At 42.9% G+C, this 27,957-nt stretch overlaps 1 protein-coding gene across 1 annotated transcript; it reads left to right on the forward strand.

Moving 5' to 3' along the window:
- Positions 1-563: 563 nt before the first annotated feature.
- On the forward strand, positions 564-27,957 carry SLC5A1 (solute carrier family 5 member 1). The gene is made up of 15 exons (XM_009961917.1): positions 564-650; positions 2,812-2,883; positions 10,707-10,811; positions 13,157-13,216; positions 13,570-13,674; positions 19,144-19,249; positions 19,459-19,539; positions 20,649-20,869; positions 21,843-21,978; positions 22,772-22,879; positions 23,937-24,087; positions 24,647-24,815; positions 26,255-26,470; positions 26,766-26,868; positions 27,734-27,957. The coding sequence occupies exons 1-15, from the start codon at positions 564-566 to the stop codon at positions 27,955-27,957; spliced, it is 1,944 nt and encodes a 647-aa protein (XP_009960219.1).

A 27,957-nucleotide genomic window follows, 5' to 3' on the forward strand; every position in this document is an offset into this window, starting at 1 on the left:
GTCTCCTTCCCAGAAATACAGGGCTGTTTCCCCATTGAGTAACACTGCTGAGTTGAGAGATGACACAGAGGGTGTCCCAGCTCCTGGACCCCTGGGTTTTCCCCGGGTGTCAGGTCACTCCTCCTCACAGATAATTGCTTACCATCATCATCTAAAGGAACTACATCTTCCACGACTAGATTTACAGGTACAACCACTTAAAAAAAAAAAAAAAAGTATTCACACACACTGAGGTAAATATGTGGGTTTATTGCAGCCAAGCCACTCCTTTCCGTGCTCATTCCTTCTCAGACATCTGCTCGTGGATGTTAAAACCCTGAGCACCTTTGGCAGGGGGACTGAACTCTGAAATCTGCAGCACCTGTAACAGAAGAGCAATATTTGGGAAGGAATTGTTGTCTGAGGAAGAGCAGCAGCTTCAACTTGTGTCCCATGGGAGACAAGTGAATCTGAAGTTATATATTATATAAGACGTAAGGGATGACAGCAGTTTATCATTAACCTGAACTCTACAAGAAGCACATAAGGAGAGAAAGAAGAAGAAAGCCAGAGAAGCAACCAGGATGGAATCCAACATAAGGATCAACAATCCTGCGGACATCTCTGTTATTGTCATCTATTTTTTGCTAGTCCTGGCAGTGGGACTATGGGTACGTTGGGATTTTATTTTATTTTAGGTTTTTTTTGCTTAATGAGCAGGTAGTTTGTAGGGTCTTGGGAAGAAGGCTCTGTAAATGAAAATGTACAGTTGTATAAATATTTTGGCACATAGTTGAGACAATTAAGAAGTGCATGGTGGAGAAAATGTGGGTATTTACTGGAAAGGGGATTGTCTCCTGGGGAGGCATCTATTTAGGTGGATGAATGGAACTAGTGGGGAAGGTGAAGTAATGAGATTTGTGCAGGAAAGGAGATGAAAGATCTGGTCAGCAAAGCTCAGGCCAGCTAGGGTCCCTATTAGGCAGCAGGCTAGAGGTGAAGAGATGGGGTTTAGCACTGCAGAGCACAGGGGCTGCAGCGAGAATTGGTGGGGTGAGGTGATGCCATAGGAAATCGTGAGAAGAGGGAGTTTCAGGGAGAAGGGAGGTGAAGCCAATGCGTGGGGAGGGCAGTATGGTGGTGTAACAGTAAAACTGCAGCTATGACTGCGTGACAGACCCGGGACTGCAGATGGCTCTCAGCGAAGGAGTGAGATGGGTCAGGATTGCAGGTGCCATTTGAGGGCAGCATTATCATGGGTTTTTTGCCAGCAGGAACTTGACTACAGGGTGCAGGGCCGTTGAACCTGCGAGGAAGGAACCGTTTCAGGGGTGGCAAGTGATGGCAATGACTTTCTGTTCGTGATCTGAGCCCAGCGGTGCCTCACCCCGGCCATGCTGAATGGGCTGAGGACTGCAGGGGAAAACTCGGTGCCTAGTGGAACACGAAGCCCAGAGCTTTCACAGCTAACGGGAAAGGCAGATACTGGCCTATCGGTGTAACCTCAGCGCTGGAGGCTTTGAAGATAACAGGCCAACACCGCAAGCTACAGAGCTGTAAACAGTGGAATGCCACTAAATTTCGGTTTCCTTGGGGCAAGCTCTCTCTGGTCACCTGAAGGGCTGACCATTAGCAAGCGGAGAGGAGGCATTGTCCCTCAGTAATCCTCTGCTTGCCAGGAGCATCCCAGGGGGCCATTTCACGGTGCAGCAGAGAAGTCAGCTGCAAAACAAGCCTCCTTTCTAGCAGCCTGGCAGTGTTTTGAAGAGCACCAAAAATTTAGGGTGTGCACAAAGTAGACGCCACCTTTTCTTTACCTCTTCATCGTGGTAGTAGATGCCAAAAATGTAGCAAAATATTTGAAGCCCCCCGTATCCCTGAACACCTTGCTGTCTTGCAGGAGGAAGCTGGGTCTTTGCCACGGATGTCTGGCTGTTTCTGTAGTTCAACTTTGCATTAAAGGTCTGCGACAAAAAAAGGGCTGATCTGTGGCTTGTTAGGCGATTGTGTGCTGAGCAATTCCTGAAACCATTTATTTCCAGCAACAATGTCTGCTTTATTGGACAAATACTTACTCAGATGCTGTGTGTAGTTAAATGTAAATCTATTGTATTTACTTCCTTTCTTCTGCATCAGAAGAAAAGATCTGGCTAATTTCCCCAAGTCTTCTTTCTTATTTGCCTGTTCAAAGTCCATCAGAAGAGACAATGGAAATCCAGTATTTGGATCAGTGTCATTAACAAAAATTGGATGAAGCTTCCCTCTAAAGCCCATCCCTTGACAAATAGAAAATGAGTATGTGAAAAGGAAATTTTAGTTGGCTTCTTTTTTTTGGACTTCAGAGAGAAGCACGTACAATGCTGATACCACAACAAGAAAGCAGATTTTTGTAGATATCTGCTGAGGCTGGATAGTATTGAGTAAAAAAGCTGCATACTTTCTGTTAATGAACTTGTAACTTAAAGCCTTTTTTGATGCCTGAAATCAAAGGCATTGCACCCCTGATGAAGTGTTCGTATGAGCTTTTATTTGAGTGATCATTTGTTTGGTTAAAGCTGATGTTATTTTGATGTTTCACACTGTAATAAAAGGTGAAGCAATGAAGCTTGAATGGTTAATGTAGAACTAGATACAAGAATCACTGTTCAGTTGTATTATTTTCTTCATCATAAGCTTGTTCTTTTTAATCACTCTGTTTATTTCCTCCACTTTACCCTCCCCATATATTTTATCTCTTCATTCTAGCTGTTTGTTCTTAGTCTGTGTATAGCTTGCCTGTTTATATATATACTAATAAATATGATTCAATCTGTCTGCCTTATTTTTTTCCAGGCTATGTACTCAACCAACCGAGGGACAGTAGGTGGATTCTTCTTGGCTGGACGAAGCATGGTTTGGTGGCCGGTGAGTGCTATATATTGTGTGTGTGTATACAAAATGTATGTATGTGTATGTACATCCACTTCCATTATGATTATGTCTAGTCCTTAAATATTAAGTATATCTACAATGCTGTTGAGTCTGTGATGGCTATGTTGTGCAGATGCACTTCAAACTCTTTCTCTAGCCATGGTGACTCAGGGCAAACCACAACAAAAGCCACCTGATAGGTAGGGAAGAGTGTTGAGGAAGTTGTTGGTGTTGAGCTCTGAGTTGTCTTGATTATGTGACCAACTTGTTTGAATCTAGATAAGTTGGTAATGTTAGTGTAGACAAATCCAATGCTTTGCCTTTCAGCCCACTTTAAAACTTTTTAATATTTTGAATTAATTACTTTCACTCTTCTCAAAGAAGCTGGCTCAGTTTGAGGTTATCACAGAGAAGAATTAATTTACTGAAATTTTTCCTTGTATTGCTTTATTGTTTCCAATTTTGGTAACAAGTTCTGGTCTGTACAAGGAGAAAATCCTGGAAATATTATGCTAAATATATATGTAAAATATAGTTCAAATTTATCTAAAGATTGTCTGTGACTTACATTGTTTGTCTTCTGGGGATATATATTCTCTTCCAGGGTGGAGAAAAGAAGTCACAGACACAAAATATGTTCATAGCCATCCAGCAGGCCTCTGGCAGAAATGATGTTAGAAACAAATATCTGTTTCTTCTAGACCATACAGTCTGTTTGGTGTAACTTCTTGGAAAAGTAGAAAACTTAGACAAATGCATTTTCGTATTACTTGTGTTGTACACGCTTCCATCTGCTTGAATGGAAATCCTTAACATTGCTGATCTTGCATTCAGAATCCAGTTTTTGCACTTCATTAAGAGTTTTGATTCAGGATTCCACCCACATGGATTCAGTTACAGGATCAAGGAGAGTGAGAGTAAATTGTTATATAAAAATGTAGGAATCTTCTTAAAGTAGGCTGCAGAAATACCTACACATCTTTCAGTCTTCTTGTGCTTCATGGAGCTGCTCTCTGCCTTTAGAAGGGATTGGGACTGCCTCTTTAATGACATAAAAATATTAAAGGCTAATGACAGTAAAAGGTTGCCTGATTTGGTGCAGTAGATCTGAGAATATTCAGGTTACACTGGAAGATTGAGGAAAGAGAAAGTTTCCAAGTTATTTTAAGATAAATCCCATAATTCAGCAGCAGAGAGAAAAAACCCAAACAGATTACTCTGCTTAACTGACACTTTAATCAGTGGGCTGTTTTTAACCTTGTGCCATTCTGTGGGTCTGTCAAGGGTGAATATGAAAACCCTTTTATGCAGATGTAAATGAAGGTGGAAGGCAGGAAAGACTCACCATAAGAAACCCCTGTCTTGCTGCAGTGGCACTGAGAACTCCTAATGATTCCCCCAAGACCCAGGGAAGGTTATCTGACACTGACTTCTCTGCCAACACAAACGCCACAGATCCAGCCAGCTCCCTTCCTTCAGTGGGAGGACAGAAGGGATGACCCTACAGTGCAGTGGTTGCTGTTAGGATCACCTCTGTCTCCTTCCTAGACTCTGCGAGCTCGGCATGGATGAAGTGCTGGTCATCAGTGGAGTCCTAGAGCATGCCTTCAGTCCTTCCCTTTGGAATGCCAGGAGTGTCATTCTGCACCATAAAAATAAACCCTTCTTGCTATTCTTCCTGGTATCACTTAAAATAAACAAACAACAAGCACTCAAACCACAAACCAAATACCATGTCAGCAGCACTAACTTGGAAAGTTTGCCTTGGATAAAAAGAGATTCCAAAACACCTATTCCCACAGTTTAGCAGGTAGATAGGATGTCCATCACCCAGTGCAAACGGGGCTGAAATGACTGGGAAACCAATGAAAGTATAGAAAGTTCAGTCAAATATGTGATCTCAGTTCTGCGACAGCTAATGCTGTTTGTGTTGTTTTACTACTACTGCGCTTTGACTTTTCTTTTGTGCCACGTCAGGACTAACCTGGCATGGTTCTGGAAAGCCCAGGTACATTTCCACAGGCTGTAGATGAGAGGCAGGGTGGGGGAGGTTGTTTTGCAAGTGGACTCTTATTTATCAGATTTCTTCCCTGCTATTTCAGGATGACCCTTGCCATGTAATTGCTCTCTGGAACAGAGAAAAATGAAAAAAGAAAAAAATCCTTCCACAAACTTGTTCTAAACTTAATTCCCTTAAACTAATTGTATTTTTCAGTGGTTGTGCTGTGTTCTGTGCTCTATAGGGCAGCCATAAGTGGCTTTTCTGACCCCACAGGGAAAGAGGCTTATTAGTGGTGTATCAGGATCTCTTACTGACAAGTCTGGGAAAGGGATTCTGTTCACTTAAATGATATAATAGCTGTGGTTTAGTAGACTAGAGGATAACCTGGTAATCAAGGGCTGGAGGTTAGTCCCACTTTTGATATGGATTTTGTATGTTTGTCGGTCACTTTGCCTGACTGTGATTTGATTTCTCAGTTTATAAAGTAGGATCAAGACCGTTATCCTGGGCCAAATCTGTCCAGCTTTGGCTCTGATTGTTGGCTCCAGCAGAATCCATGAAGGTTGCCCAGTATTTTGCAGAACCAAGCCCACAGTCTTTTTTTGCTGTTCTGCCGAGGTAACAGGTTGCTTCTGTGTTAGTTCATTGAAACCACTGCCCTTGTGCAGTGGATGAGCCAACTCAATAGTTCCAGTAGTTAATTAGGGATCAAGGTGTATAATTACGTTCTCACTGATTCCCAGAAATTGAAATCTGTCATTAGTTAATCATAATGGTAGGAAATGCTGTGCCCTTTCCACAGTCTTTTCACAGAAACTGGGAGAAGAATCTTCAAGAAACTGGTTTTGGTCTCTTGGGGTTTGAGGGAAATATCTTCAGGAAAGACACATATGGCTCTTTAAATACTCATAACCAGCTCTACTTTTTCCAAAAAGACACAGAGAAACTCCAGAACAGCGTCAGCTTTGTAACAGTGGGCCTTGCAAACCAACCTGTAGCTTCTTAGATGAAGGAGTTAGGTACAGCCAAATACTTTCTACTATTGTAGGAAATGAAGTATCTGTTCCTGGAGAACAGTCAGCTTTGGTTGCAGCTGCTCTTACGGGATTAACAGGGTTTCATGCACAGTTAAAAAAACCCCACAACTTCAATTTTGAAGCTTTCCTGCTTCTGAATTTCGTTCTTCAGGTTCTGTAGTTTTGCAGACAGACCTGTCTGCACAAAATTATGGGTTATCTTGTATATGTCAGTTCCTGAGGCATAAGAAATGCTAATAGGACAAAGAGTATCTGCTGGGCATCTGAAGTCCAGCTATGGCTAGAAACATTTACTGAACAGTAAGTAGGAAGCATGCAGAGTCAAGGGCATACTACAATTTAAACAGAAATGCAACTCAGCTTGTTTGTTGTCACTTATGTATTGATCTTTGTGAGACAGGTAAGAAAAGAAATAAGGGGAAAAAAACCCTCAGATTTTTGCATGGCCATCAGAACTGACCACTGGCATGATTTTTCTGGTCTCTGCATCCAGTTAAGTTTCACATGTTCCCAGAATGCTCCCCACTTGCTGAATCTGACACTACTGTGAGGAGCCGGGAAAGACAACCTGGTGTGAGTAAGATTTGAATTTCCTTTTCTTAGGTAAAGTGGAATAAGAAATATACTTATTTTGTCAAATTCCATACATTTTAGTGTGAAATCAGTAGTTTTCAGAGCAGAAAGAATAATAAGTAATCAAAGCAAAGCTCTGGTAGAAAAGGAAAAGTTCAGTGAAACAGATTTCTACAGAATCTGTCAGAGATTTCCAGCTGGCCAGGAGGCGTTGTTCCTGTCTCAGAGGACAAAGGTGGAAAGGTATCAGATCAGCCTGCTTGTGACTGTGCTGTTCCAACAGCCATCGGGCTTGTCAGCAGACAGAGATACATTCGTTATGTATTGTAGATCCATCTCTTGCTTAGAGAATAAATGTGGTTTAATTTGGCAGTAATGCAATACATAGAATTTGCGGAGTAATTGGGAAAGCAGAATAAAAACCTACGCTTGTTTCTTTGGGTCTCAGAGCCTTGGAAGGGTGGCAGTAGTGTTTCATTGTAAGCAGTGTTCTGATTTTTCCAAAGTGACTCAGGGTGATCCCAAAAAACTCAGGGAGGAAAAATGATATCCTTCCATCGAGGTAAAGTCACATGTTGCAGGGAAGAGTTGTGAGTTAAAGAAAAGCACGGACAGGTTCAAGGAGTAGTTCTCAAACATGGGAATGAGAAATTTGTCCAGGGGAGAGGGTTTGAGAAGGAACTTCTGCAGGTGACCCATGGGAGAAGCGATACCTCAGGGCAAGGCTCATGACCTCATCCTGATGTGAGGGAGCCTCTGCTGTTCTCTGTAAAAGGGCTAAAGGCCACAGGCAAGGTGGGCTTGGGATCGGGGAAGAGAGTTTGATACTGAGCTAACACACAACAGGGAAGTGGCCGTTGGGGCATAGGATATGCATCAGCAGGTCCCGGGAGGGAGAAAAGCCACAAACTGTAAAGCCCGCACACTGTTTCTGCAGTGGTTGCTGATGTGCAAAGTACATCGTGTGTGATTTGGAGCAGCGAGAGCCAGGGTGTCAGTGCATCCTCACGTTAATGGAAAGAGCAAGGTGAAACGGTTAATGACTAACACGGGAAAGGCATAGTGGTCACCATCTGTCTGCACTGTGGCGGTAGTTTCCTGAACAGAGCACCCTTGTTAAAACCTGACCTCTCAGAAGTTTTTAAAACAGTTAATGATGTTCCATGTTTGCCTCAGGTTAGTTTAGGTTTTTGTCCTCTCTCTCCCTCTTAACAGCTTTTGTTCCTTTCAATCAACTTTGTTCTTTACTTTTCCTCTTAGATCAGTTTTTAAAACCAGTTCACTAACACGTTCACTGAGAACAGGTAACACTTCCAGAAAATTGTTTCTGTCCGTCACCCCCTGCTTTCAGCCCAGCGTTCTTTAGGTGGTGCATGGGAGTACTGCAGCATCTACCAATGGCCCATCAAGCAATGCCAGTAATCAGCCTTTTCAGCACAAAAATACTGCGGCACTAAGTTCTTCAGCAAGACAGCTCGGGCCCTCAGCCCATCTGCCTTCTTCCCTCGTCCTTATGGTACTGCCATGGCAGACTGCACATTTCTCTTTCCCCCGCTGGCCTCAGCAGCTAACAGGGTGCAAGCCTCTTTGGTAAACGCTCCTCTTGCTTTAACCACGCTGCAGTTGGAAGGGTGACACGTGTTTTCCCAGCTACGAAGCCATGGTCTACCTTTCCATGTATATAGAACAATAAACTACAAAATTTTAAATTGAATCCATGACTAGTATGGGTTGACCTTGCAGTTCTGCTACACTGGGTGTTCCCTAATTCAGAAAGAAAATTTAGGAGGTGAAGGTGGTATCTCCATTCACATTGTTTTGTCCTTGTGCTGGCCCTAAATACGCCAGTGATTTTGCATTGTTTTGTTTCGGTTTTGCGTTTTTCTTTCTATACAGTTGTACCCCGGGTGAAGATGGGAACACAGCATTGCCAGTGGATGCTACAATACGTCCCGAGGTTTCAGGCACTGAGCCAAAGCGTGCTACAGCTGTCAGTTCTTAGAGTTCTTCATTAGCTGCTTTTGTTTCTTGGGTCTCCTCGCAGTACATTTTAAGCTTTTGAAACAGGAGAGAGAACGTATTAAATAAAATCAGAGAATAATGTGGTTAATCTTTTCTGGTGATTGCATTTCGGGTAACCTAGATTTAAGTTTAATTATTCATCTCCAGGGAAAACACTGGACAGCAGTGCTAGTGCTTGGTATGAATGGTATCTGTTTTCTCATGGTCATTGCTGGGAAAATATGGTTGCTGTCATGAAGAGGTTAGAAGTTTTCTTTATTAGCAGTGATCTTTCTGACTTCTTTGCTAATGCTTGTTGCAATACCCATCATTTCTGTAGAAATATCTGTCATATGACAAACTGGTTACATCTCTGTAGGGCACAACTGACTTCTAGTAATGTGTAAAAAAAAAAAAAAAAAAAAAAAAAAAATTAAAAAAAAAAATCCAGAGCTGGGTGAACTTAAAGACATAAATTTCCTGTCCCAACAAAAGAACAATTTGTGTGCAAAAAGACGAGAAGAAATCAGGAGATCAAACTGAGGAAAGGCAAAAAAAGTAACCTTGGAAAAGAGAGAGTGGAATTACCTGATAAATTTGTATGTTGTGTATAAAAAACAGGGGAGGAAAATCTATTTTGTGATTAGAGATCAGGATTGTGAGTTGAAGAGCACGGTTGCTATTTCTGGCTATGGCATAGCTCTATAGAATAAATCTGACCTTCAGAGTTGGATTTCTATGATGAAATCCCTTTTATCCTCCCGAATCTCAGGCAATCATCCCTGTGCTCTCAGAAAGATTGACTTAATTTTTACAGCTACTCAGAGAACGCACTGCAGTGACTGCAGGCCTGGAAATTCCCTTTATATACATTTTAGGACCCTAAAAATCTCCCAGTGAGTTGCAGACAAGGAATATTTCTCCCTTTTGTAAGGTGACTCTGACCATACTGCAACCACCTGTACTTGGGAACTGCATAAGAAGAATGTGCCGGGTGCAGGTCCCACGTTCATGTGTCTAAATCCCCATATTTAGCACCTTGGGATCTTTCAACAGGAGATGTCTACCTCAAATGAGAGCATTAGAAGCTGGTCCGCAGAGGTTCTTTTGCCTACTTTCTATATGCTTTTATTTTTATCCCTGTTTCTTTTTTTTTTCTTTGTAGCTTTCAGAGGACATAAAGAAAAAATATAAGTGAATAAAAAAATGTTCATTCGCCTCTTTTCATCTCAGAACTGCTCTGCCTCGTGTGTGTTCTGCCCACAATACCCAATCCAACCTCTTTTCCATGCTTGAATTCTCACCCTGCATCCTTCAATGTCTGACCTTGTAAATTATTGTCAGGAATTTCTGCTGCCTTTAATGGTTTCATTTTGAGGAAATGAAGCTCATACCTTTTCATCTTTTCTATTGTCTGAGCTATTTGATAAAGAATTAGATCTTTTGGCACAATCTCTCTTTTGTGAAGGCTCCTGCCTGTCTGTAATCCAACATAAACCTTTCATTTCTTCAAATCTCTCCCTGTTCATCAATCTCTATGTTCTCCCCACTGTTCCGTTTGTATGATCAGAGCAATATTTGGGGGTCTTGGAGATCCAGCACTTCTTAAATATAACTCTTTGATTTGCTATGGTTTGTATCTTCCAGAACTTTCTTAGCAGATATTTCTGCCATGCAGCTTTCAGAATTTAATTCAGTAATCAAATATCTTTTAACTAAAAGTGAACCAAGTACAAAGTCTGTACAACTCTCACTGATGATACAGTTAGTTCCACAGTTAGTCCCACAGAAATAGGGAGTGCCAGTTTGACAAGTGGGTATGCACTTATTGCTTCCTCCTTGAGCAGGACAGAGCGCAGCCTGCTTCCCTAATTGTTTGGGTATCAGCCAAATGTAAGTTAGTCAAGTTTTGCAAATGTTTTAAAGTCTATATTGGTGTCATAAACTGCCTCGACTGGAAGCAGATCATCTTGTAACTTCCTATTCATTCTCATTGTTGTAGATATGATGGCTGGAGTCTCAGGTTTGAAGGGGGAACAGTAAAAGAGGGAGTCTCGAGAGTTGTCAAGGAAGTTGGTTGTCAATCATTCTCATCATCACCATCTGACGATAGATAGGCATGAGTTCACAATGCCAAATGAACATGATTTTTTCAAGTTACCATGAACAGCGCCTGAGTCAAATATTGTTCTTTCTGTTTCCAGATTGGTGCTTCTCTGTTTGCCAGTAACATTGGCAGTGGACATTTTGTGGGAATAGCAGGAACAGCAGCAGCTGGAGGAATTGCCATCGGAGGATATGAATGGAATGTAAGTGGCATGCATCTAAGTGAACCTGTTTGTGTCATCAGGATTATCTGCAGAGGTTAATCAAAATAACATTGCCTAATAATTTAGGACTGTCAAAGTTTGTGCTTTGCAACACTTGTTTTCTGTACAGACCAGTAAGTGCCAATCTATCTAAGCTACTATTTAACTCGTCCTCCTTGATCCTTGTCCAAGCCACTGGGAGAAGATGACTCTTTTCTATTGAATAAGGCTTTTCAGAGAGCGTTTGAACCAAATAAAATTGGGGGATTCTCTTCTCTATACATATAATTTGATTACTTTTAAAGTATTTACTAACAGCGCTTTCAGACTGCAGGATGTTGGGAAGAATTTATTAGTTTTGTAATCCATAGTATTTTTTTACAGCATTTTGCTATGTAGGAATTGTTGAAGGGGCTTTAATTCCTTCACAGGCTGTAAGAAATTTTGGGCATCCTTCACAATCACCTGCATTCCAAAAATCTTTTCCTCTTTACTTTCTCCTTCCTCTAATTATGTGTGTGTTTTCTTATGGCTGCAGTATAGGGTAGGGACGGCCAAGCTGACTTTAAATGAACTGCTTGGGGTCTGAGGACTTAGTGTTAACTGCAACAGCATGCAGATTCACAAGAGCTAATTCAGTCCATTTCCTTGTATTCTCAGGCTCTGTGGGTGTGGATAATAATGCCCTTGTTCTGCTTAATTCACCTTCATGGAAGGGATTATACCATGACACAAAGGACTTAATGAGCATACATAGGTCAATACTTCCCTTGCATTTAATTCTGTGCAGTGAAAGAAGCATAGCACCCTGAGGGACTTGGCTTTTTTCCTTGCTGCAAATAGTCAAGTACTTATATGATATAAATATTTAAGGAGAGGATAAAGGCTAAAATGAACTCTATCAGCTGTGCACATTTAATGTTTCATCTTTCTCTATTTGATTACACTAGTCCTGTAAAAAACCTGATTCCCCTTCTCTTTGTACCAAAACTAAGCAAAACAAAACGGAGCAAGCATTGCTTGAAATTTCATAGTATTCAAACATACCCACCTCTAACACTTCATCTCCTAGGAGATTCTCTGTGGACTAATATTAATATACAGCGTACAATAACTGTTGTTTAGAAAGAAGCAATGATGCATGTGTGTGAGCAGATACACTACATAGTTACTTACGACGTAGTGGAACTGGTGTACAGGTTAATAGACATGGTGCAAATATTGCTCCAGACTGTATAATCTGATTCTCCTTTTGAAAGAAATACTGAGTTTTACTATTATCATCCTTGTGTATCACTCTTATTCCACTGAAATTACTTCTAATTTGTGTTAGTATGACAGCAGAGGCTGACCCAGTATTTCTTGTCCATCTGATGGTTTTGATTTAAGGGCAGAACTTAAAAGAGGTAGTTAAAGAAGCCCTTTAAGCCCTGTGGGCAGAATAAATGCAGAGTGCAGCTCTGAGAGTAGGATTTTGTTCTGTATTTGTCAATTTAAATATGTACCCCTCTACATGAGACAGCATTTGCTAGCCATTTAAGTCAGAAAACTCTGACAGTGCAATGCAGGAAGATCTATAGTTTGCAAAATACACATGGTAACAGAAAATATATTATAAAATCATAATGTGGAAATACAAAATATTTTAGCATGTGGTACATCCTGTACAGTATGTGAGATTGTTGTAAAGGATACGGCCATCTCACAGAGACCCAGTGCAGAAGGCAGTTAGTGATCAAAATAGTAATCAAAAGAAGGGCTGCTCTCGCCAGTACCTAGGTTTACAGACGTCACAACCCACCATTGCAGCACACCCGATTGTGAGGGGGAAAGCGCCCTGCGTTAGTGGCTCTGGGATCAAGATGCTAGCAAATAGGTCTCGGGTAGCAGACTTCACCTTCCTTAACATTTCCCAGAAATGGTAGTCCTATGGGCTGGTTGCATTTTAACCATCATTAAACCAGGCTGCCCAGGCTTGCTCCAAAGAGGGCTAGGATAGTCTGGTGCTGCTAGTGGAGTGATGCTTTGATACTTGAGGGCAATCCTGTGAGCAGAAATCAGCTGTTTTTCTAGAAAATATATTATTATCATGTGTGCTTCTCTGGGGCATCTAGCATGAAATACCAGGCTGCATAATACCTGACAAATTTTTTGTCCAAGATTTCATTCCCAAATTTTCAACTGTAAATCAAAGGACAGAGCAGTCCCTCCTTCCCCCCACCCCAGCAATAGCCAGGTTTATGTGGTTTCAATGGTCTCTAGCTGCTATTGGGTCTGATAAGTGGTCTTTGGGAGTGCTGTCTAGAGAGAGGAGGCTAATTCAGCTCATCTTGTCTCGGCTGCAGGCTCTGATACTTGTGGTTATTCTGGGATGGATCTTTGTACCCATCTACGTCAAAGCTGGGGTAAGTCAAAACAGTACGTTTTGCTTTTCTTTGCTGCTCGTGTTTGTGGATCAGGTCTTGAAAATTGCAAAGCCGTTATGAATGGCACGAGGTCTGAGTGTGCTGGAACTGCACTATGTTACGTCTGTATATATTTCAAGAGTGAGGGTTCTGTTCTGAGACCTGAGCTGAGAAGTACTGGGTACTCTCCTTGTTCTCCTTTGATGCCTGGAGCTGCTCTTCCTTGCAACTGCATTTGCAGCTCCCCTCCATTTGCACTCCACTCTTACAGTACCTGAGTAGCAAAAAACTTCTTCTAATTTGCTTTGTATCCGTTCCCCCTTATCTGAAACCTTATCTACCCCCCCCTGCAGGTGGTGACAATGCCAGAGTATCTGAGGAAGCGTTTTGGTGGGAAAAGGATTCAGGTCTACCTGTCAGTCCTTTCTCTGATCCTGTATATTTTCACAAAGATCTCAGTAAGTAAAACTTTTAGAGCATTTCTTCCATCCTACATTGATCTAAAGAAAAGAAACTCCCATTTACAATATTGCTTGCACAATTGGTCAATTGTTTCTGATATGGAGCCCTTGGTTGAATTAAGGACTGTAAATGTTTTTGTGTTTTCTTTATTCTATCTAGTGAGATGGTATATCCAGATCTGTTCTGCAATCCAAGTTTTTTCCTCCTGGGCAATGTGTCTTGCTGCTTGTGCTTTCTCTCTTTTTTTTTTTTTTTTTTTTTTTTTTTTTTTTTTTAGGTTTTAAGGTTTACTTCTACTTATGCTCTCTTCTAGAACAAGTCAGAGTGGAGGGAAACCTGTATTGTATTACAGTCTGTTATCCTAGGGATCTGTGAAACATACGGCAGGAATTTTTGTTCCCAAACTTCATCTTTATGTGTTTATCCTCTGGTGAACATGCCATCAGTAATATAGATGAGGGAAAAGAGCAAGAAGGCCTATGGGGAAAAAAAGAATAATAGGAATTAGAAAAAAAGGGAGTGGGGAAATGCCAAGGGGGGAAATTATAACAGCTGAGGGAAGAGAAGAGATTCTTTTAATGGGCAAGTGGTTGGTATAAAGTTTAAGGTGCTATGAAGTTAATGTTTATTGAGTAAGTGGTTGTGTTTCTGTGAAGTAGTGAAGGGACTTCTCCGTATATCTTGAAACTACCAAGCCTCTGAAGAAGGCCACAGTCCAGGCGTACCTCAATGTGTTGTTTTGCAGAAGTTGCCATGGCAGGTTACTCTTTGCCCTCTGAATGGGAGCTGAGTGATAATAGTGCAATTTAAGCTAAAAGACTGGCCTTTTGCTCTCATTCTCACATCTTCATGATAACTGATCCTCAGAAAGGTTATAAATTAAACAGGTTAGTACTGTGGAGCTAGCCTCAGAGTTGGATTTCCATATATTTCAAAAGGATTAGTTAATTTGCTGCTGTTGTGTTTAACTACCGTAACCAGAAATCCCAGGTATGACACAGAGTTCTGGCAGCTCTAGCAGCTGAGAAACTCTTCCAGTCAGATGACTCACAGCCCTATTCTGCAACACATGTTTGTAATGAGCCCATCAAGGTGTTACATACGTTCTGAATTTACTGTCTATCTTTTATCTCCAGTCTCTACCATGCCTAAGGATCAGGTCACGAGATTTTGTAGAATCACAGACACTCAGAACGGTTTGGGCTGGAAGGGACCTTAAAGACCATCTAGTTCCAACCCCCGGGCATGGGCAGGGACACCTTCCAGATCAGGTTGCTCCAAGCCCCATCCAACCTGGCCTTGAACACTGCCAGGGAGGGGGCAGCCACAGCTGCTCTGGGCAACCTGTGCCAGTGTCTCGCCACCCTCTCAGTGAAGAATTTCTTCGTTTTATCTAATCTAAATCTCCCCTTTTTCAGTTTGAAAGCATTACCCTTCATCCTATCACTACACCCCCCGATCAAGAGTCCCTCCCCACCTTTCCTGCAGGCCCCCTTTCAGCACTGGAAGGCCACTGTAAGGTCTCCCTGGAGCCTTCCCCTCTCCAGGCTGAACAACCCCAACTCTCTCAGCCTGTGCTCACAGGGGAGCTGCTCCAGCCCCCTGAGCATCTTTGGGATCCTCCTCTGGACCTGCTCGAGCAGGTCCATCTCTTTCTTGTGCTGGGGGCCCCAGAGCTGGATGCAGAGCAGAGGAGGAGGATCCCCTCCCTGGACCTGCTGGCCACGCTGCTCTGGATGCAGCCCAGGATGCCGTTGGCTTTCTGGGCTGAGCGCGCACGTTGCTGGGTCATATTCAGTTTTTCATCCATTCTCCCCAGGGCTGCTCTCGATCTACTCATTGCCCAGCCTGTATCTGTGCTTGGGATGGCCCTGACCCAGGTGCAGGACCCCATTCCAGTTGGATATCTTGCTTGAGGCAAGACAGGTTCTCCATTTAAGCTTCCAGTGGGGTCATGGGGCTGAAGTAGCCTCTCCTGCTTTTGTGGTCCTGTCTTATTAGGGAGTAAAGCAATAGTCAAGAGATCCATACAGCAGCAGATTAGCTGGGCTGCACACTACCAGTGACCCATCCCAGCTTCCCATCAATCCAGTTATTCCAGATGTGCACGGGGGATTGCCATGGAGCTGGGTGTCTATGCCATACAGCAGAAGAATCTGCTGCACAAGCTTCTCTAACCATTTCTCTTGTTTCCCTACTGCCTAGAACAACTCTGACAGTGTCTGTCCCATGCACAAATGTGTGTGTTTCTGTAGTATGCAAACATGTCTTCTGCATTGTTGTCTTCTGTCACTATACTCAGTAGGGCAGGATTTGCCCAGGTCTGATTTACTTGCCAAATCTTATTCAGAACAGGCAGAACAGTCAAATTCCTTGGAGGTTTCAGGTACTGTCAGAGGGTGTCAGAGTAGGTTTTTTGGTACCACGCTATGCAACACCTTCCCCATCATCCAGATGAACCAGCTCCAGAAGCAGAAAGGGAAGGGGTGTTCTGTCCTGGACTGTGGCTAACTCTTTGGTGCTGTGTAGAGATGTGTGTGGTATGTGAAGGTAGCACAGGTCTCTCTTCCCAGAGGCACGTTGTATACCCAAACATACTCATGTGTTGACAACCCATGCCATAGCTGGCTTGGAGATTTGCATTTTACTCATTTTACTTCCTTGACCGCTGCCTTTGCAAATGCTCCCTTGTGACCTTCAGGGCTTATTGAGATTTGATATAGAAGGATGTGTTCCTGCCCTGCCCTGCCCTTAACGGGAAGTCACACCTATCAGTTTGACTAGCAGTGATACTGCCACTTATCCTTGTAGAAGAGTGGCATCTCGTTTCTGGGGTGGTTATTTCATCTGCTGCTTCCTTGATGTGTTAAAATATTATGTAATGTTCTTGATATTAGAATTATTATGGTGCTTTCCAATGGACAATATAATACACCAGGTCATGTGAGTCCTGTCATGCTCTTTCTGGTACAGTGCCCACCACCATCTGATGAGCAGATTCCCTTTGCACACCTCTGTACAAGGTTGTTACCATTTCTTTTTTTCCTGCACATTTCCTGTGTATTTTTTTGTTGATTTCTTACCTTGTTTTGGGGCTAGTCAGCCACTTGCCAGACAAGGCTATGCTGCAAGGTCTTGATCTTTGGGATCAGAACACACGTGATCTTTGAGCCCAAAGGATTCCTGTTGCACAGGTGCCTCACGTGTGCATGCTGCCTGAGCGTGCAGTGCTTTGTGAGTAATGCCCATAGCGGCTTTCAGGGGCTTGCTAGCCACCAGCGTTTCTGATATTGGTCATTATGCCAAAGCAAATGGCCTAGTAAAAATAAAATCTTGATGGAGAGTAATTGACTAAATTAAGACAAGACAAAAAGGGATTAAGACCTGAATGCTTTTGAAGAACTCAGAAATTGTAAACTGGAATTTCTAAATGTGTTACAGCATTTTCTTTACGTTCATTACGCAACTTTCAGTAGACTTACCAGGGGAGGAGGAGGGAGAAGGATAAACTCCTCTTAGGTCTGCACGGTGCAGGGGGTAAAGAGTATGTGCCACTGCCCCAACCCCCACATTAACTTTGCAGCTGGATTCACTCAGTTGGCATGTGTTCTGCGTGATCTGTGAGTGGCTTTGGAGAGATAGCCTGTAATGTAAAGGAAACATTTACTGTGTTCAGAGTCAAGATAAAGATTAAATAGTGTCCATAGAAGAGTATGAATGGGGAAACAAAGAAATATTGGAAGGCAATAATCTAATTGAGAGGGAGGAACAGGGAAGTTGGAAGGTAACTCAGCAATTTGAAGAAGCTGATATATTGCTCAGGATGCTAAATAATTAACTACACATTTCTTCCTGGGCGTCATTTTAGGACCATTAATATTTAATCATATGTAGGTTAAACAAAAGCCAAGAATGATAAAAGAAATATCTGGGATGTAAGCTGATCGGTGGTGTGAAAAGATAGGGAAAAAAATTAGAGAAGGGACAAAGGATATGGTCTAACAGCCACAGGGGGTAAAAGCTAAAGGTCCTGGTTCCCACTTCCAAACTAAAACCTATAAGAACTCAATCTCAAGCTGTTCCAGAGGCAGTTTTGGGAGTGGGACCTCTGCTGTGATTCATACTCTGCTTCGGTTGTTTTCTGCGTGTCAGGGCAGTAGGGTTGGAGGACCTCTCGCTGCAAAGGTCTGTACCTCTTCCTCATTCTCCAGGGTGAGGTCATACCCTGCAGTCTCAGTTTCAGTGTCTCTGGAATGAAGAGGGTTTCTTCATCCAGCATCTCCCAGCTAGCCAGTCTGTGTGACTGGTGATTGGCGTATCTGCCCTGCCTTACCCCAGCCTCGCCGTGGCCAAAAGCAGTGCAAGTGCCTGTTCTGTGACCACAGGCTCTGGTTGTCCCGCAGCCTGGCCTGTGACACCTCCTGCTCCTCCAGCAAGCTGCCACCTAGCAGCTGCCCTGCAGCAAGGGGGAGTGCAGGCTTTGCCCCAGGGCACAGGTAATGTTCATCTTTGTTTCTCAGACCCTGCCTATGGGCAGTTCCTGCAGCATTTTGCTGCACACCACTGGGCCTCGTGGTGTTGAATGAGGATGGGACTCCCTGTACAGAGCCCTCGTGTAGGCCGTGTGGTGTGCAGAAAGGAGGCATGCAGGTGGGATGGGAGACGAGCCCATGAACTGGATGGTCAGGAGCAGGGATAGGTACAGATGCAAACCTCTAATGAAAGCGTAATTTACAGTATTGCATTAGAAGTGCACTGGGGTATATTATTCTGATTGCAAACTTGGGTAAATAACATTGATGCAAATTATCTCTAAATCAGGAACTGATTTAATAGATTAAAATCCCAGAGTGATACTCTGAAACCTGAACAATTCCTGTCTTACGCAAGAGCTAAAGGTCTCTTCTGTTAACCTACTGATGTCAATTATTCTGACAGGAACTTAAAAACAGAGATAATATAAGATGTTTGCCTTTAATCACCATTTGTCCTGAACCAGCAGGACTAGCCATACCACAGGTATGCAAGCAGTAAAGGGAAAACAAGAGACTTACAGAGTAGCATCACATAAAGAGAACCATGCTGTGTCTTGGAGGTGTCACAGAGTCCATCCCTGCACATAGCAGCAAGTGTAACCTGAACTTCAATTCGTTGTTAAGCCATCTCTCAGTACGTAAGCACAGAGTAGCGAGGTGACTGTGTCTAGCTAAATGGAGCCATTGAAAAAGATCTGGAAATTCTTGGAGAAGTGTTACTTGTGAACAAGTAAACTTGTACTGAAAGGAGCGCGGCACTGAGAGGAGTCTGGCAGTTGCATAAAACGGTCTCTATTTTGATTTTGCACTTTTTTGTGTGTGCGCAGTACTGGGGGGGGGGTGTGTATTTCAGTACCCTCATCATGAATGTGTAATGTGCCATCATCATGAATTTAAACATTGCTTAATCTATCATTTTATCTTTTGTAGGCAGACATATTCTCTGGAGCTGTATTTATACAGCTGGCCATAGGCCTGAATCTTTATTTGGCCATAATTATCCTGCTCGCTATTACTGCTCTTTACACCATCACAGGTGAGTTTGCAGAGCAGTCTGACAAATCAAAGAAGTTAGGGGAGCCAGAAAGAATAGAAGAGGGGAGGTGGGTAAGAGGGGAGAAAGGAAAACCTGAAAGAGAAGTTATTTATAGTGCTCTTTGTCTGAAAGACAAAGACGGTGAGAAAAGTAAGAAAAGGATTTCCCCAGGGCCTAACCTATTTGTCTTGACTTTTCTTTGCCATTAGGTGGCCTTGCAGCTGTGATTTACACGGACACCTTACAAACATTTATCATGGTAGTGGGATCCTTTATTCTCATGGGATTTGGTAAGTAAATCAGGTGAATTCACCTGGAATGTTCAACCACAAATCCCACAGTGGCTACAGAAATGGATCCTGCATGTGGAACCCTGTTATCTTAACCAGCAGATGCCAGTTCACACGCCTATATATCAGGGGAAAAAAATGGGCGTATTGCCAAGCCCTTTAGTCACTGGGACCACTCCATCTCCAAGCGCAGGTGAATGCGTAAGATAACGTACAGCATCCCATGACAGAACAGGACTTGTGATGGCTAATGAGGTAAAGGCAGAGTTGTTTGCAGGTGATGATGGTACTCTTGAGAAGTTCAGAGAGTATCTTGTTTTAAGAAGATTATAATTTCATAGATATTCAGATGTTAATGCACGAAACCTGATTCAAAGTGAAGAGCTGTTGGTCACACTGCATATTTTTTCCTTGTTTCTAGCTGCTAGCCTGTGTTAAAACAACCCAAACATATTAACATTCTAAGTAAGCCTTGTCGTTGATCTGTGGATGTCATTATGCTGCCAGCTGGACGAAAGATACAAGCTGAATGTTTATGAACAGGACAATGTGTGTGTGCAGAAGACCACAGGCATTTTAAAACAGGAATCGTGCTCTTAAAGAGAATTAATAGGAAGTGATTGTAAGAAAGAAAGAAGTAGTGATAAGATTCCATGAATTTGTAGTGTCCTTTCATTATCCTTCTAGTTACTCAGCACTTGGTTTTCCTCTAGCTAAGTCTTTCACTGAAATGAAATTATTCCACCATTGTTACCACAGAAAGAACTTCAGACTGACCTAACCTGGTAAGACCCTGCCTTAGGTTCTCCTGAGGTTAATGGTGTGTGGAAATAACGTATCTTCATTTAAGTTCTTGGCAAGCACGTGTAAGAGGTGTTGGGACAGCAGAGCCCAAACCAACACTTGCAAGCCATACAAAAACCTAAAAAGAAAGGTCACTTCGGTTGTGTGAATACTGACAAAACACTGTACACTCTTTTCTGAAAATGTTGATGTATACTGGCTAGGGCTTTTTACGTCCATATTAAGGAGGTTTTCCTCCTCACATTCTCTAGCTCTATTTGAGAGTATCAAATACTTCATTGCTACTTCTACTTTCTGTTTTTCAGCATTTGCTGAAGTAGGAGGGTATGATGCATTCATGCAGAAGTACATGGAAGCAATTCCATCCAATGTCTCCTACGGGAATACTACAATTAAAGCAGAATGCTACACTCCTCGGGAGGATTCCTTTCACATCTTCCGAGATGCTGTCACTGGTGATATGCCATGGCCAGGGCTCATCTTTGGTTTGAGCATCCTTGCTTTGTGGTACTGGTGCACGGATCAGGTAATGTGGAAGCCATGTGCCTTGAATGTAGAACACAGAACTCTGCAGTCTAGTGTGATCTGGGGGTACTCTTCCCCCACTGTAATTCAAAGCTGGGTCACAGAAATGGCAGTTATTTCAAGACTGGTCAGTGACTTTTCAGTTTCTGGTTTCTAAACGCCTCCCACACGTGAGAAAATGGAATGGGTGGTCTTTCAATGCACTGTGCCCAGCAAATACTGCTATAATTCCTTTCTCATTTTTTGTGTGTGACCACGTGTAAAAACACAGAGAGGTTGTAATGTGAACATTTCCTTAGGAAACCATGTACCAAATCGTCCTCGTTAGCCTGGGTCTAGATAAGCTTCCCCATTCGGTTGCATGAGTTTGTTTCCTATTTGTGTGGCTTTCATCTTCGCATGCAGAGTCTTGGGAGGATGTTCTTTACATCAGGTCTTTCAGTCTGGAGACTTTGCTAGTCCTCCTTCCTTCTCCCTAAAACCTACCGTCCAGTTTCCCTGGGAGATCACACTAACACGAGTAGAGGAAATTGTGCTCCTGCAACTGCGACATGAGAATGTGCCCAATCTCTAGCAAGTGATCTGTCTTCAACCTGAGTTGTGAGAAAGATAATCTTCACAAGTTGTAAACAAATGAAAGAAAAAAAAACCAAACCCCACTGTAACTATCTATTGCTCACATAAATATTTTATTCTTTTTTGGCTTTTTGGTCTATCTGCTTTAAGTACATCTTGTGAGAAAGAGTCTTACCTCTTAAACATACACTGGGTAAATGATATTTTCCTTTACTTATTTCAAATATATCCCTTGATTTTCTTGTAGTTGTTATTTTTCCTAGTGACAGAAACAGTAAATAGGCTCTTTCGCTATGACAGAGTTCAAGAAGTACCTTATATCTGGAACCTGGCATGGTGTGTTCAGGGAAATGCTATTCTTGGTTGAGTCATGCATGCTTGCCATGTCCCATTGACAGGTTATTGTCCAAAGATGTCTCTCTGGCAAGAACATGTCCCACGTGAAGGCTGGTTGTATCATGTGTGGATACCTGAAACTCTTGCCCATGTTTATTATAGTGATGCCTGGAATGATCAGCCGAATTTTGTATACAGGTACGCATATGTATACAGAAACACAAATTTCTTCTTGCTGCCTGTCTGTCACTGCCAATCTCTCTCAATTTCCTCTTCTCTGTCTTTTCCAAAATATGTGTGTGTTTGTCATCTTGTCATCCAAACTGTCCAGGCACATGTATGCACAAAAACTAACTACACTGTGAAGCCACAGGTCTTCCTCTTTTCCCCGATTCCAGGTTTCTGCTCATGCCATTGCTGTCTGGTTTAGAGCAGAGAAATCCCAGTGTCCCTCCCCAGCTGTCTGTTTGTTACAGACCCACTCTGGCTGAACAAGTGGAAAATGCTGCCCAGGACTGGTGCTCTGCCGGCAGTCAGAGGAAGAGGATCATCAGTCACAGTTATATTTTGGGTCATTGTACAGTCCCTAGTGCAGTGTGGGGGAAACGCCAATCTCTTTTCTCTCTGACCATCGGTGTGTTTAACAGCAGGCAGAGGAGAGATGTTCAGGTTGGAGGGAGGGGTCTTCGTGTTCCTGTTCCTCTGCCTGTTCTTCTACTTGCTCTCCTTGTGCTGTTCAGTCCTGGTCTGACAAATGCTGATTTGTAAAATTGTTTTTGACCTGCAGCACTTTTCAGCATTCTTTTAGAGAGGAAAGGAAAGATAGATGCTTAGGATCACCTGCCTCCCTGCCAGCAGACCAAGGATGGTAGCAAGCATGTCAGTCCAGTGGTTCAACACAGAGAGATAAATTTTCGAGGCTCTACTAATTTGGGAGCAATCTGTTGTTTATACGACCTTGTCTAACCCTGTCTCATTATCCTCTCCTCAGATGTGGTGGCTTGTGTGGTGCCTGAAGTCTGCCAGCAGTACTGTGGCACCGCAGTTGGCTGTACAAATATTGCTTACCCAACAATGGTAGTGGAGCTTATGCCAAATGGTAAGACACTGTCTGTATTTGTTTGTTTGTTTTAGGAAAGGTGAGTCTGCCAGACTGTAAAAGGCGATAGAGGCAGCTCAAGTCCCAGATGTAGTTCAAAAAATCTTGCTGGAGCTATGTACTATTAATCAAAGGGGTAGTCTGTATTAGTTGTAGCTGTCGGTGCAGAATGGCTACATGCTGACACTGTCAGCCCTCAGCTGGCAAATGCCGGGTGATGAAACTGTAATTGAGCTCCCTTTCTGTGAAGGTAAAAAATAACCTGCTTTGCCAATGATTTATAAAAGACCGTCTCTGCCAGTCTCTGAGTCGGGGACATACACCCACAGTCCTGCTAAACCCACGGAGGTGGGAGGAGAAAATCTTCTGTGTACACGTTGTCCCATGGGATGCCTGTTCAATGAAAGAATAAGGCACCACTCTGGAGAGGACTAGGTATACATAGAAGAGAAATTTCTGCAGAAAACCACAGAGTTGGTTCATAAGGCTAGAAAGAATGGTTATGATTTAATTCCCTGATATCTTTAGCGCTTCCCCGTTGTATTGTAACTGTTGTGCATAGTATTATTAAAAGCCTACAGTACTTCCCCATGCTGTGCTGACTGGATCATACCACCTGGAAAAGTGGCTTACTTTGATTTTCAAGCCGTAAAAGAATTTTTTTTTTTTTTCCAAACTACTGGTTTACAAATACACTGCAAGCAAGTGAGCACTTGCCTGTGAACAAGAGAAATTATTTTTATAACTGTTGGGGAAAGTCTGCTTAGTATTATTTTCTTTTTATTTCAGCATTTAATCAGACAGCATTCACAAAAGAAGTGCCTATGTTCTAAAATCTCCATAGTTGCCGTACCACTGCTGTAAACGGCTTTTCCAAAGCTCGGCAGACATCGCTCTGCTTGCGTTGCAAGAGACCGTCAGGCAGCAGCAGCACATCAATATGCCGGGCACGCTCCTGGCTGCTGACTCGAAAGGGTCAGACCCGCGCTGTGGACGGTGCCGCGTGCGAGACGCTTCGCTGAACGCTCGCCCCAGCTCACACGTCTTTGTATTGCAGGTCTGCGGGGGCTGATGCTGTCAGTCATGTTGGCCTCCCTTATGAGCTCCCTGACCTCCATCTTTAACAGCGCTAGTACTTTGTTCACCATGGACATTTACACCAAAATTCGATCGCGACCATCTGAGAAAGAGCTGATGTTCGCTGGGAGGTGAGTGTGGGTGGGCCTCCCCCAGCCGTACGAGCCCAGCGAGCCCCTCAGGGCCGGGCCGAGTGCCTGGGTGAAGGCCCACGCGCAGCAGTGCCTGCTGTGGCCGGCCCGGCTGTCCCACCCTACGCTTCCCTCTTGGAAAAAAACAACCAACCTTGCTTCCAATGTAATCGGTGCATGAAGTAGCTAAACCAATTCTCAACCTTCCTACTGCTAGTCAGAGGGAACTATTTTAAAGTATCTCCATAGGCTTTATGCTATACCATACTATAGCATCAATGAACTCGTTCTTCTGGTTGATCAGCTATTGATTTGCCTCTAGACATAACAAACAAAGGAAAAAGTGATTTTCTGTGTTTTGATTGCATGTTTAGCTGTATGCTGATGGATATTTGACAGACACAATATCCAACTTGGATTTCTTTTGTTTGTTCAATGGTAATTGGCCATTATCATTGATTTTGCTGGTTGAAATACAAAATGGACATTTAAATTATTGATTTATTGCTGTTTTGTTCTTTCTGATAGCTGCTAATTGAATATCTGGCTATGTTTACAGGTTATTTATTGTACTTTTAATTGGCATCAGCATTGCCTGGGTTCCTGTGGTGCAGTCAGCTCAAAGTGGACAGCTCTTTGATTATATTCAGGCAGTTACTAGCTTCCTGGGACCTCCCATTGCTGCTGTCTTCCTGCTTGCTATCTTCTGCAAGCGGGTCAATGAGGAGGTACGTACAAATTCGGAAACAGGTGTGCTTCATGTTCCTCTAGGCTTTGGGAGAACTGCTTTTTTGTTTTGGCGTCTTTTATTGGCAACAACTTTCTGTTTATTTTAATCCTACTACAGCCCAGGGATTCTGTGTTCCATACCCCAGGGCCTGAGGTTTCAGAGATGAGTTTGAAAAAGTTCTTTGCTATGTCTGATAAATAAACCGTCACCTAGGAATTCCTAGATAGCTCTGCAACTTAGGTTATCTCTCACTTTGCCAAGAAGTGTCAAATGGATAGTTTATGGAGACATATTTGAAAGTCATCTTTTAAGATATTGGTCACCAAACTGCTTTACCAGACACACCACCTTTCAGCTTCCTCTAGACAACTTTATATTTTGTCAACAGGCTTTTACACAAACATGCTGTTGTTTCACACTTCATTTCCCATTGCTTTCAGGAACTAGTCTGGGAATCACTGATTTTGATTCATAGAGCAGTGAACTGAGAAATAGTGTCCTTAAGCCTCTGCAAGTAGCTCAGAAGGCATGAGGTCTGTCCCATGCTTTGTTCTTGGGACAACTAGAACTGTTTTGTTCTTAAATCCAGCATTATTTTTCAATCAGGATTTACAGATTTGTGTAACTATCATTAGTTTTTTGACTTCACAAACTCAGAGAACGTTTGAGATTGGAAGGCACCTCTGGACTAGACCAACCCCCACTACCCAAAAGCAGTGCTAACAAGAGCAGGACGCTCAGGTCCTGTCCAGTTGGGTTTTGAACACCTCTAGGGCTAGAGACTCCACAATGTCTCTAGGTAACATGTTCCAATGTTCCATCACCCTTACAATGAAACAAACCAAACCAAATGTTTAAACAGGATTTCCCATATTTCAATTTGTGCCCAGATTTATCTGCGCAATTTCTGTACTTTGGGCTAGAGTAATATCTGCCTAGCAGTGAAACATCCACCAAAAGTATTGAGAAGTGACTTTTAACTAATTACTAAGAAGGTCATTAGAAGATAAACCAGACACATGTTTCAGGAGGAAGGACACACACTTGCTAGCTGGTTCCATCATACTAGAACTGTCAGGGATTCAGCCCTCAAAGACAGGAAGATGTGAGAACAACCCTTGGGATGTGCAGTCTGTGGCTAGAGCCTGTCCTGTGTAAGGAGAGCATTGTGTGGAGATGGGTGAACTTTTAGAAATACGCTGGATACGGTGTTCTCCATATTCTTTCTCCGAGCTGCTTGTCATTGCCGCTTTCAGATTTATTAACACACCGAGCCGTAAATACGGCCACTGAAAGTATCTGGGTTAAAACCCGTGTGCCAAAGGCAATGTAACCCATAACTACCTCCACGTTTCCTCCAGCAGCTATTCAGGGCTTAGAGCTTATTTCCATGCCTGAAATTACTCATTTGGATAACTTCTGTCACTTTGTCTGCAGGGTGCCTTCTGGGGCCTGGTGGTTGGGCTGCTAGCTGGGCTCAGCAGAATGATTGCAGAGTTTGTCTATGGAACTGGCAACTGTGTGAACCCTTCCAACTGCCCGTTCATCATCTGTGGGATTCACTACCTTTACTTTGCAATGATTCTTTTTGGGGTGTCCGCCATCGTCATCCTGGCAGTCTCCTTCATGACTAAGCCCATTCCTGATGTCCATGTGAGTATTATTGCAGTCCAGTCCCTCAAGAAATGGAACTCAATGAAACCACTAATTTTAAACACTGGTACTTGGTACATTACCTCCTGACATTGCAGCTACCCACATCATATAGTCCTTGTAAGAAAGCAAAGGAAATAGTCTTCATTTATCTGTCAAAATCCTCAGTGACTCCTAATAATCTCAAACGCTGACTTAACAGACATTGGGATGGTCTTGTAGCTTTGCTGGCCAGACTGGTTTGTCTCTGTGTAGCAAGGTGGTAGGTTTATAAACTCATTTTGTTTCACGGCAGCTTTACCGCTTGTGCTGGTCTTTGCGGAACAGCAAAGAGGAACGAATTGATCTTGATGCAGATGAGGAGCAGGACAAAGCTGATGAAAAAGATGAGGAATCAGGTAACTGCTGAGTAACTTCTGTTGTAATATGTATAGATGCAATCAACATATTTGAGTATCCTTGTTTCATCCCCGAAGGAACATTAACATGCTTGATATTCAAAGACCCTCTCCCTCTCCCCAACAACAAACCTCAGACCCCACGTATTTAAATGACTGGTAATCTGCCTTCTACCAATCTATCAAGCTCAGTGTAAATCAGAAGCGAGGTGGATTTGAAGGGAGAAAGTCTTGTTCTCGAGGTAGCTAGGGGCAGTTCTAGGACTAAATGGAGATGCTTTAGGTCAGAGGTGGTGTGCATTGACAGAACTGCATGCAACTCTAGCATTTGGAATAAACCCATGAGAAATCACTTGGAAACAGTGGGTAGTAGCCAGGACTGAAGGAGCAAGGAACTAGTGAATGGCACCATGAAAATGAATTGCCAGACATCCATCTGGGCAAAACCACCTGCTCTCTTTGCCAGGTTTCTGGTTCTGCTGCAAAGTTCCTTTTTACAAGTATCCTCAAATTCATTTATTGGTCTTTTAATTAAAAGTATAGAAAGTATTGAAAAAATGGAGTTTAAACTTTGCAGTATGGTGTGCTTCTCCAACACAAGACCAAATCTCTAGGCTGCAAGAGGTGCAAGTGCCTTCTGCAAAAGCCTCCCTTGCAACATGTAGAAAATCATTCTTTTTCCAGGTGAGCTGTGAAAACAGTATTAACTTGATTCTTGTACTGCTTTGTAGCAAAATCTTTCCGTGTAACTACGACCATAAATCAGAGCTGCTGTATTAAGTACAGGAATGTCCTCAGTCACAGAGACCTAGTGCATGCAGGGGTCCATGCTTGCATTTCTTGACCAGTGTGTTATTCTTCCCAGTTAACGAGGAAAGTGGAGAAGAACTGGGGTGTTTTAAGAAAGCCTACAACTGGTTCTGTGGCTTAGATCAACAAAAAGGACCCAAACTGAGCAAGGAGGAAGAGGAAGCATTGAAGAAGAAACTGACTGACACAAGCGAAGTGCCACTTTGGAGAAATGTTGTGAATATCAACGGCATCATCCTGTTGACTGTGGCTGTATTTTGCCATGCCTTCTTTGCATAA

Source organism: Leptosomus discolor, chromosome 16, assembly GCF_034619465.1.
Source record: "Leptosomus discolor isolate bLepDis1 chromosome 16, bLepDis1.hap2, whole genome shotgun sequence".
NCBI lineage: Eukaryota > Metazoa > Chordata > Aves > Leptosomiformes > Leptosomidae > Leptosomus > Leptosomus discolor.

Excerpts from the sequence above, each read along its gene's own strand:
- SLC5A1 (XM_009961917.1), top strand. The coding sequence starts at position 564 with ATGGAATCCAACATAAGGATCAACAATCCTGCGGACATCTCTGTTATT. Across the intron at positions 2,884-10,706 it reads GAAGCATGGTTTGGTGGCCG|ATTGGTGCTTCTCTGTTTGC; the intron begins GTGAGTGCTATA and ends TTCTGTTTCCAG. Across the intron at positions 10,812-13,156 it reads TCGGAGGATATGAATGGAAT|GCTCTGATACTTGTGGTTAT; the intron begins GTAAGTGGCATG and ends TCTCGGCTGCAG.